At 24.3% G+C, this 11,680-nt stretch overlaps 1 protein-coding gene across 1 annotated transcript; it reads left to right on the top strand.

The window, feature by feature from the left end:
• The first annotated feature begins 5,058 nt into the window (after positions 1-5,058).
• On the top strand, positions 5,059-11,669 carry LOC107464336 (transcription factor MYB111). The gene is made up of 3 exons (XM_016083266.3): positions 5,059-5,419; positions 5,948-6,077; positions 10,474-11,669. The coding sequence occupies exons 1-3, from the start codon at positions 5,287-5,289 to the stop codon at positions 11,459-11,461; spliced, it is 1,251 nt and encodes a 416-aa protein (XP_015938752.2). The 5' UTR covers positions 5,059-5,286; the 3' UTR covers positions 11,462-11,669.
• Positions 11,670-11,680: the final 11 nt, after the last annotated feature.

Genomic DNA, 11,680 nt, shown 5'->3' with positions numbered 1-11,680 from the left:
TGAGAAAGTATTCTCTTATTCGATATCTTATATATTTGAAAGATAAGAGATTTATTGTATTTAAAACTATATATTTTGAATTGGTTTGCGAGGCGGTTATGGCAGTTATGACATTAACCTAGATGCATCTGGCTCAAATTTCAGCTAGCAGGGGTGTTGCTAACCTAACGTGTAGACCACACGTTGGATCTGTTATTTTCGTACGGACACACGAGAGGAAAGGGCTACCCATAGAGGTGGAGTCGCCCAAATGTGGACTTTTGATTTAATTTCTGTATGAGAACTCCATTATTGATTCACTTATATGGTCTCATGTCGATTATAAATGTATTGTCTAGCCACTGAGTTGTAAAACTCACCCTGTTTTTCTAAAAAAATATTTTTCAGGAACAAATACGAATATGTGAGACTTTCTATTCAAGAATAATGATCTGCATTGAGTACCTATTCTTTATCGAGTTCCTAGATATTATAGGCTCCATATGTTACAGTAGGTAGGATCCAACCATTCTTAATTATTTTAATTTTTGTTCAAAATGTATAACTATTTATTTTAAAACTTGTAAAATATTTATAACTTTCTTATTTAACTTATATTTGAGTCTGTTAGACTTGTCAGAAAACTATTTTTCTCAGCGTCGATCATAGCTCATCTTGATTCGTGACACTCAGTTTCTGATATCACCGCATGTTCATATTTCGAGTGCATCTAAGATGTGACTCGCAGTCATTCCATCACAGAACGGGGTCTATGCATTTGAGATACGCCCATTTTAAAAAAATTCTCTCAGTGTTTGAGACGTGACTGAAGATGTATTTTTGTAATTATTTCGATGTTTATTTATTTTTGTAAATAATATATTTATTTAATTTAAATAAAAAAGTTCCTATATATTATCATTAGCACTCCACATTTATGATACTTATCGTATTATATCTTAAATATCCTTTCTGGGTGCTTCTTCGTGCTTCTTTTTTAATTTCCATAGGCCATAGCCCCACTACAAGTAGAATGAGATGGTCCCTTGAATTAATGAGGTTAACTTAATTAATAAAAAAAGAAAAAAAATGTTAGAAGGTTATTAAAAGTTATTTTTTTTATTAGTTAATTATTAATATTTAAAAATATAAAATAAATTTTGATAATTTTTTAATATTTTTTATTAATAAAATGGAAACTAAATCCCCTCCTATATGAAGAATTCTATAATTGCCTATGAATAAATTTGCTTTTAAAAATAATAATATCCCAAACATAAATAATAAATAATAACCGTCGAATGTATAAATTAAAAGTAACTTTCGAAAAAATTTAAAAGTCAATATTGCAGTTAATATTAACATAAAAAATTATTTGAAATTCTTGAAAATATCTAAAACTCAACCAAAATAAATATTTAAAATTTAAAAAACAAATATTCATCTTTAATCAATTTTATATTTAACTTGTTTGAATATATGTTATAGTATTAGTTGAAATTGGCAACTATAATATTTTTTCCTACCATTTCTCGTAACTTCTAAAGGGTTAATGTTCATTATTATGGCTATATTTGGAATGAAAGAGAAGGTGAGATAGGATACTAAGGCAAGATAGAGACACATACTATTGTCCTTTTTTTCAGACATCACTAGTGTATAATCAAATATATTTGTATTTTATCGCGTAGTCATGTATATATAAAAGAGTTATTTATTTTAATTTGGATAAATTTCACTTACACCTCTTGAAATTTCTCAAAATTTCACCTACCATTTTCCTATTTGATCAGTATACAGTATACATTTGCTTTTTCTTTATTGTATATATCATTAAATTGTAATAGCATAAAAAATAGGCTATCAAAAGTCAACTTTAACCTTCATATATAATCTCTCTGTGTAGAGAGAATGCGTATAGATAGAAAAACAACCACAAAATTCTTTTACTTTTAACATTGTTTTGAAAGATATTTTTACCATTTTAATTATAGAAAAAATAAAAACATTACCTAGATGACAAACACATGTATAAGAATTTGTTAGTTACATTAGCACCGTATCTAAATACAGGAAATTAAAGAATAATTTTTATTTTTAATATTTGCGATTTTTTTAATATTTATAAAATTTAATTTTATTTAATTTTGTTTTTAATTTTTTTTATTTGTGTTAAAATTATTCTTGAATGTTGACTTTATTTAAATTGTTAGAGACAAAAGTAAAAACATTTTGGAGTAGTTTGATACAAATAAAAAACGCTAGAGATAAAATTAAATGAATTAAAAATATTAGAGATAAAATTAAATATAATTAAATGTTAAAGATATTTTTAAAAAAAATTATAAATATTATTGGCAAAAAATATACTTTTGTCAATCTAAATACATAAATATTTGGTAAAAAAAAATTAACTAAAAATAGTTAAAATTTATTTTATTATAACATTAATTAATTATTACAATAATTAATAATAAAAGTTAAATAAGATAAGTTTTAACTTTTTTTTTTGTCTATCTAACATTATCGATCTAAATACATGTTACGAGTATTATGTAGCAATATATAAAAAGAGTCCCACATCAGAGAACTAATATATAAGACTAATTTGGAGATAACGTGATCTCCCAATAACCACTTCATCTGGCAAATACAATGCCCCATGGGAGAGCACATGATCTTATAAGTTTTTTTTTTAAGATGTTATTAGTCTCCCAATGTGCGACTTTTTTTCAGGTAATTAGTCTTACGAAGCTCGTAACAATGTTACGTTGTGGTGCATATAATTTTGATAAACTTCAAAAGATATAAATGTAATTGACCATTTTTGTTAACTCAAATTAATTATCACTCTGACGAATGAATCATATGATGATGACATATTGACATGGTTAGTTGATATGTTGATTTGGCACAATAAGTAACACATTAATAATAACACACATGCATAGTGTAAGTTAAGGCTTTGAAGAAAATTAGTAATAACAAGTAAAGTAAAAGGATTGAACACACACATGCACGTACATTATCTCTCCCTTTGACTTGCACATTTTCAAGAAGATGATGGTAAATTGGCAATAATATATAGAATTTGAATATGTAGTACAATCTAAAATAATTGGATACAAAGAATTCAAACTCTTCGTTGCTAATCTCCAATAAGATCATCATATGATGACATATGTAATCTAAAGTTGAAGATAAGAAGTTAGCTAAGTGGACTTTGTTACAAGTTAAAAGAGTGTAATGAATAATGATGATATGTTTATTTTTTAAAAAAAAATAAAAATTTAAATAAAATTAACTTTGCATAAAAATATATTAATTTTTTATTTAATAATTTTTAATTATCAATTTTACTTAAAATTAAATTCAACCGAGTTTTCAAAAAAAATGTAAAGTTATTGTATTTAAGTACGGTGAACAATAAATATGAAAGACACCAACGTGGGAAGATGGAAGCCCCGTCACGAGGTTTTCGACGATGGGTGAGCCACGACGGTAGCATTCATACACGCCCTACGTGGCACAATCTCTCACCACAGATTTGTCGCTATCCTTAACCCCACAACTATGCCCCCCGGTCCCCAATCATTCTCTCTTTCTCTCTCTCTTATTTATTATTTTTTTGTACATATAAATATTAGATTTTCATTACATTTTAATTATGCGACATATTTACAGTTTTCTTATTAACATGTAATTAGTATAACAGTCCAGTTTAATCGTTTGTGAATATTGTCCAATATTTTTGTTCTATTATTTTCCATTATCTTTTAATTATGCGACATATTCTAATATTTATATTTCTGAATGATCTAAATTATAAAAGTCTAAAGACAGCACTTTTAAAATTTGGTCAATATTTAATTAATAAAAAAAATAATAAATAATTTTATATTATTAAAATATTAATAATAACTAATTAATAACTACAAATCACAAAATATATTTATTAAGACTCTTGGCTAAATTAGTTGAATATTATTTTTCACTTTGGCACGCTAAATTTTGCAATTTTTAATAGTAAATGACGAGAAAACCTTTCACATTCATCCATAAAAGATGTTAACAAAAGAGAGGTCTAAGTCTCAACACTTCTCTCTTAAGTCTTAACTGACGTAAGACTTTACTATTAATACAAAAAATAAATAATTAATTAATTAAATATATTGTTTTTCTTAAAGGAAAGGAAAATTAATATAAAATTAGTAGTTATATATTGGCTAAAAAATTATTCATTATCTATAATTTTTTATTATTTATTTTTTATGATTTTTTAAATACCATAGCAATTACCGGTACAAAATTTATAGTTAAGTTTATTTGAAATATAACCATTAGTATTACTTTCTCCTATCAATTTAAATTTTTGGGATGAGTAATTTCATGACATGGTATCAAATCTCTATATCCGAAAACTCAAAAGTTTAATCTTTTGTGAACCCCAAAAAAAGTGAAAAAAATAGCAAATCAAACAAATCCAAAAGAGAGGCTCTTGAAAAATAATATTAGAAATATAACTATTAGTGTTATCTTCTTCTATCAACTAAACCTTTTGAGATGAATAGTTTCATGACAAAGTTAACCATATTCATATACAACACCAAAAACTTCAGTTTAACTATTATTTTTGTTCCTATATAACTGAATTCATCATCCTAAAATTAAAAAAAATATTAAAAAGTTAGTCGAATTTATTATTTTAATCCGCAGTTAGTTAATAATGTTTAAAAATATGAGTTAAAAATATATTATTAAATTATTAAATTAAAAAAATAATGATTAAAAATAATAAATTTTAGTGACTTTTAAATTTTTTTAAAAAATTATTTACACCTATTTTTTAAAATAAAATAAAAAAGAAGAAAAAGACAAAGAAAAGGCAACTTACTTTTATTTTTAAAAGAAATTTGGAAAAAATATTTATATATTTTGTATTAAATACATTAAATATTTAACCTAATAACCGAAAAAAGTTCTTCTTCCCCATAGTTTGATAGGTAGTGGACCCCCATTTGCCTCTCCTATAAATTACTTACACTCCTTTGTGTCTTTTTATTTCACTTCCAACACCATAAAGCAACTAGCACGAGTGCCTCGCTTTGCTTTGCTCCCTTCAAACACCAAAACCAACACACACAAACAGACAATACACAAATCACTTATATACCTTCCATATATATATATACACCTTTATTATTATTAGTTGAGAAATCAAGTAATGCTATAGTAAATAATATAGCCATTAATTAATTTGATTTTTATGTGGTATAAAAATCAAATTAATTAATCCTATATAGAAATATGGGAAGGGCTCCTTGTTGTGAGAAAGTGGGGTTGAAAAAGGGAAGGTGGACAGAAGAAGAGGATGAACTATTAACAAAGTATATTCAAGTCAACGGTGAAGGTTCATGGAGGTCATTGCCCAAAAATGCAGGTATGTAGAGGTAACAATAACATAATCAATTTATTTTATTTTATTTTTTTCTCTCTGTTCTACTTATATTATTACCTCGTTAGTACTATTTTTAGTTGATTGGGACAATTTTTTTATTATCTTTTTTGTTTTTTTTTTTAATTATGCATAATTATTAAATTTTATTGAATTCTATGAGTAGTCTTGTTTTTATATATAGTTGGTAAAATATAATTTGGTTTGATTAAGAAGAAATTTTTTCTTAAGAAAATTCCTTTAATTATTTATCAGTGTCATTAAATTATAATTTGAGAGTAAAAATTATCTTAAAATATATAATTAAGTGTGATTTGATCAAATATGCATAAAGTTTTTTTTAATAAAATTGATAAATATATAAAAATTATTAAATAAATTAATATATTTAATTAAATTGTTATCTAACAATTTTCGTTTCCCATTTTTAAAGTAAATTGTCACATTATTAGTGCATGGTTTCATAGTTCTATCTCTTACATTCTTTTTTTTTTGGGGATGCTTTATTTGAAGGATTATTAAGGTGTGGAAAGAGTTGCAGATTAAGATGGATTAATTATTTGAAAGCTGGGCTTAAGAGAGGCAACATTTCTGCTGAAGAAGAAGATCTCATTGTCAAGTTGCATACAACTTTTGGCAACAGGTTTGTGCCATCTTCAATTTTAATAAATAGTTAATTTATTTTTTTAAGTTCGCAAATAAAAATTAATAATTCGTAATAACTAAAAATTATATTTTAAAATTTAAGAACAAAAATAAGTAAAAAATTACTGCTACTAATTAACTGGAACACATTTACAAAAATAATAAAAATTAACGGAATAAAATATTATGTTTTATCGTGTAAACTTTATGTCATGGGTTGATTTTACTATGAACTTTTTAGTTTTAAGAATGACGTGTAAACTCCTACATCAGCACTTTTGTCTTAAAGATAATTTAGTCATTTAAAAATTAATTTGAGTAATTGAAAGATATATATATGAGCAGTCAATTTGCAAAATTCTAAAAGTGTAAAGATAAAGTGCACAAAATTTATAATTCTAAGAAGTGTCAAGAAGTACTTTTCTTGAAAACGTGAATTAATAAAAATAATATATAAATAATATTTATAGAGATTTAACAAATTTAATAAAATTATAAAAACTAACATAATAATTAATTTTTATTATATTTAATTTAATATTTATAACTTCACACCTATAATATTTATAATTATACTTATTTTGTCTAATATTACTAATCTATTATAATTAATAGTACTTAATAAATAAAAAATACAGTAACTTTAAATTGTTTTTTATTTTTTTTCTAAACATTTTTATTTTTATTTATCTTAACAAAATGGTCACATGAATGAATCTAATAGTAAAAATGTATGGCAATTTTCTAGTCATTTGTACTACTAGTGTGGAAAAACACTTTTGTATAACTTAAAAACTCTCAGTTAATAATAATACATCTTGGAATATAATCTCTCTGAAAATTTAACATCTACAGGAGTAAAAAAAAAAAAAGAAAATACCATTTCTTTAATTATAATATCACTAAGTATTAGTTTGGATTAGTTTTTTTAGTAAAAAAAAATATTTTTATTTAATTTAAAATTTATTTGGTTATGTATTTTTAAAAAAAAGTATTTTTATTACAAAATATTTTTTTTATTAATATTAAATTTTTTAAAAAAAATTATTTAAATATAAAATAATTTGTGTTTATTAATTTTTTTAAAAATAAAAAGAAATAAATACTTTTTTTAAAACAGAATCCAAACTGACCCTAAATAAATGACCGCAAACGGTTCATATTATTTTCATGGAGAAAATTCGGCTGGTGTCTTTATAGTTTATCCGTAATAATAGGAGATTGAGACTTCTATCAAGAACCTCCCACTTTATATTAAAGGTATCTAACTTTTTCGATATACAAAACAAAAACTCTTGAATAAGTTAGAAATGATTGATCTTAAGTTGGAACAAAATAGAAAGACCCAGGAAAAGATAGCTATTATGTTCGATGTGACAACCAGCTTAAAATATGAATTTATTATAATGGTTTTCAAATGAATAAAATAAATCAAAATTGATATATGGTTTATTTTTTATAATTTTTTTCCCATTTATGATGGTAATGTTATTATTTGTAATTGCAGAGTCTTGTACACACTTTTAATAGTTATGAGACAACAATTATAGGCATGTACTTGGTTTGTTTTTTAATATAAAATTGCTAATTTGAGTAAAGTGTTTTGTTGCAAAATATAGAACTAAACAGTGACTCGTGCATTATATAAACAGTATCGCAATTATTATGGGTCAAGGAAAAGATATACGATGAAACAAGCCAAGTCATATTATTTTGTAATTATTTTTCTTAAAATTATGATAAATTCTCCCATATTCTTCAACTAAAATTATTATTATGTTAAAGTAGTATTTATTGATAAAAGAAATTGTTAAATCTGTCTGAAATAATGTTTTTATTGTATTTATGTTTAGTACACTTATAGAAACTTTAGTTATTACAACTTTTATATATAATGTTTTCAAATTTTTAAAATATAGATCTAATTTATTATATGATAGTGTTACGATGAAATAATAACAAATGTACCACTAATTAACTTAATTCATTTAATTTATATAAACTAATAGTATTCCTTTTGCGATTAAAATTTCGTGTCAAAAAAAAGTCTATTACATATTTACATTAGCATTGAATCAATTCTAATATATAATTATGATGTGTAAGGAAATAATATATATATATGAGAGAGTAAAATAATCATTTTAGACAAACGTCATATTATACAAGAACTAAAATCAATGAGAATCGAATCATATTTATTAACTGATTTGTTAATTTATTTTTTTGTTTTTTAAATTAGTTTATTGTCAAATAATTTTTATTTTAGATTAAATAAATATAATAATTAATTTTCGATTAAGCAAGCCCCTGAAGGTAGTTCACAAGTTGACACATCTCATATGACATATACATAATGTATATGTGGCTACTATGTTTCTTAGTGAATAATATACTTTTAAAAAATAAATAAATAAATAAATAAAGTGTGAATAAAACTGCGCCGACAGACGCAAGCATCATGAATGTTCTTTTGGTAAAACAATAAGTTGCATGCAACATTTATGGTAAAAAGAATTAAAGTGTTTCAGTTGAAATGTTAATTATTAATTGTGAACTGTGACTCATATCATAAACGAATGTAAAAAAAATTATAATTAAATTGACTACATTCAACTTTTTTGTTGAGATTGAAAAATATTATGATATCGCTACTTCTAAAAATTTAACTTTATTTTATTTTTTTTAATATTCAAAATTTTGTAAAAATCAAATTTTAAATTTTTTAAAATAAAACTTTTATACTATAAAAAAATAATATAAATAAATATCTCTCTAACAAAAACTATTTATCACCTAAATATCATAGGATAATTCCACTAGCTACTCAATAAAGTGATAATACTCAAAATACAATGGGTTATAGAAATATTTCTATTTTCTACTTCTCAGATACTCTACAACATGAGAAATTTTGTAATTTTTAACTACTAATATACTGTTAAATCAAAATATTATTAATATATAGTAACAGAGTGATGACGACAATTAGTCAATAGGCCCCAGTTATTTATATATTTTTTATATAATGACAATAGGTGTCAATTCTTGAATTTTCCGATCAAAACTCTCGTCATAAATTGAATTTAATACTCTAGTTATTATTATTGTCAAATCAAAACTTTGTTGTTGTTGTTGTTATTATGTCAACTCTTTTGTTCGTGATTTAGTGAATAATTAGTTATTAATGGAACTAACCCATATTTTTTCATGTGACAATATAACATTATTTTTAATCGTACCGCAAATAGTTATTGAAACTTCTCAAAAATTTTATAGGATAATTTGAATTTAATTTTTCTTCTCACATTTAGATAAAATTATTATAATTTTATAATTATTTACTCATCAAACCATCCTTGTTAACTTATTCTTTCCATTTTAAAATAAGTATCACTTTTATTTTTTGAATTCATTGAAAAATCAATGTATCTAAACTAATTCTTTATCTAGATATATTAATTTTTTAATAAACGAAAGAAGTAAAAACAATAATTATTTTAAAATGAAAGAAATACTATATGATAACATGGTAAATATTATTTCGTATGAAAATTTCTCAAAATTATATACACTTAAAATAAAATTCCCTTATATCATAACCAAGTAAGCAATAAAACCACATAAATAGTATAAAATTAATAAAACAAAATATAAAAAAAATTGATTTTGATACATGATTATTAGTATATAGAAGTTTTGCACTATGTCGAATATAATCAACAATAATAAAAGTAACTTCTTAAAAAAAATCATATAAAACTTTTACATAAGACAACTCATTCTCGTCTTATATGTATGTACATATATATCTTCTAAAATATATAAAACAGAAGAGTAATATATATTAGTTGGCATCAAACTAAAAGACAAAAAATAGTAAATAAGAAATTAATTAATGTTGAACGAAATATTTATTTATTAATTTATTTATTTGTATCATAATATTAATTTTTTCAAAATCTTAAACTAATAGCAAGAAAAAAAAATTTAATTTTAATACACTAACAGTCGTATAATCATAACTGTTTTATTAGATAATAATTTATACTGTTAATATAAAATATAATTATTTTAATTACTGTGATATTATCTGATTAGATGTATATATAAAACAGTTTTATATTGATAGAATGAGCATCAAAATTAAATTTTAAAAAATATATAAATAATTATTTTTTGAATATGTCTCTCAAGTAATATATCTTTTTAAATTTATTTAAAATTTTTTGTAGAATTATTGTTTCTTTTAACTTGTCTTGTGCTAATATTATTTTTCTAATCTTGTTTGTTATTTCTTATATCGATATCGCTTTTTTTAAAAGTTTAAACCAACAAAAAATATATATATAAATAATTATATCTTTAACCGGCTCAAAAAATTTTGATTTTAGGTGGTCTTTGATAGCGAGTCATTTGCCGGGAAGAACAGACAATGAAATCAAGAACTATTGGAACTCTCACTTGAGTAGGAAAATCTACAGTTTTCGGAGAGCAACTAACCTAGACACCACCCACATAGGGTCCACCGATACACCCAACAATGTTCCCGTTTATCCAAAGCCTAAACCTGGTAGAACAAGCCGTTGGGCCATGAAGAAGAACAAAACCTACATACACAACAATAAGGGTAACAATAATAATAATAATAATAATAATAATATTCATAACAACCAAAATAACCAAAAAGACGAAATTGCCCTTCGCCAGCTCAGCCCCCGAGAAAAAGAGGATGATGCTGTTCCAACTCCACCAACTCCTTCGCTTGAGAGTGAGGGTTTTTGCAACACTGTTGAGGATCTCATGGTGTTGGATTTGGACCCTAACAACAATAATAATAATGGAGTGGAAAAAGAAGAAGAAGTAGAAGAAAAAGAAAAGGAAAAAGAAAAAGTTCAGTGCCCTACTACGTATGAGAAAGAAAAGAAGGACACGTTGTTAGGACCATATGATGAACAAGTTGAAGATCTTACTAATAATATTAATAATAATGGCGGTGGGGCGTTGAGTCTTGATGACATGTTGGACAATTTCATGTTGGAAGAAATTGTATGTGGGGTTCACAACTTAAATGAAGATATTGAAATTAATAATAATAATAATAATAATAATAATAATAATAATAATAATAATAGTGAAGAGTGGAATAATTTAGGGTTAGATGAATATTTGGATTGGGAGAGTGTTATGGAATTCATGAATAATAATAATAATAATAGTGAGTCATCAGAGGGTTGTTATTTGGAGCAGAAAGAAAATTTGCTGACGTGGCTGTGGAAAGATGATGATGATTGGGAAAGTGACTGCATGAAGTTGGGGGAAAACATGGATAGTAGTGAGAAACAAAATGATGATGATGTTGTTGCTTGGTTTCTCTCTTGAAGGGAAAAATACCATGTGTAACCCCCTTTTTTTTTCTTTTATATATTTATTTCAATCTATTTTTGGAGGGTGTTTTTGTGATGAGGCTTTTTTTCTTCTCCTTAAAAGTTCATGTCACAAACTCGCCTTTATTTTAGGCATGTAGTTTGTCTTTCTTTTCTATCTTTTATTGTGCCAGTTGTGTTTTAGATTTTTAGTAGATTCTGCATGTGCCCATAT

The sequence above is a fragment of the Arachis duranensis genome, chromosome 9 (genome assembly GCF_000817695.3).
Source record: "Arachis duranensis cultivar V14167 chromosome 9, aradu.V14167.gnm2.J7QH, whole genome shotgun sequence".
Classification (NCBI taxonomy): Eukaryota; Viridiplantae; Streptophyta; class Magnoliopsida; order Fabales; family Fabaceae; genus Arachis; species Arachis duranensis.
Note: the sequence above shows the minus strand (reverse complement) of the source record. Positions and strands in the feature narration are given on the sequence as shown.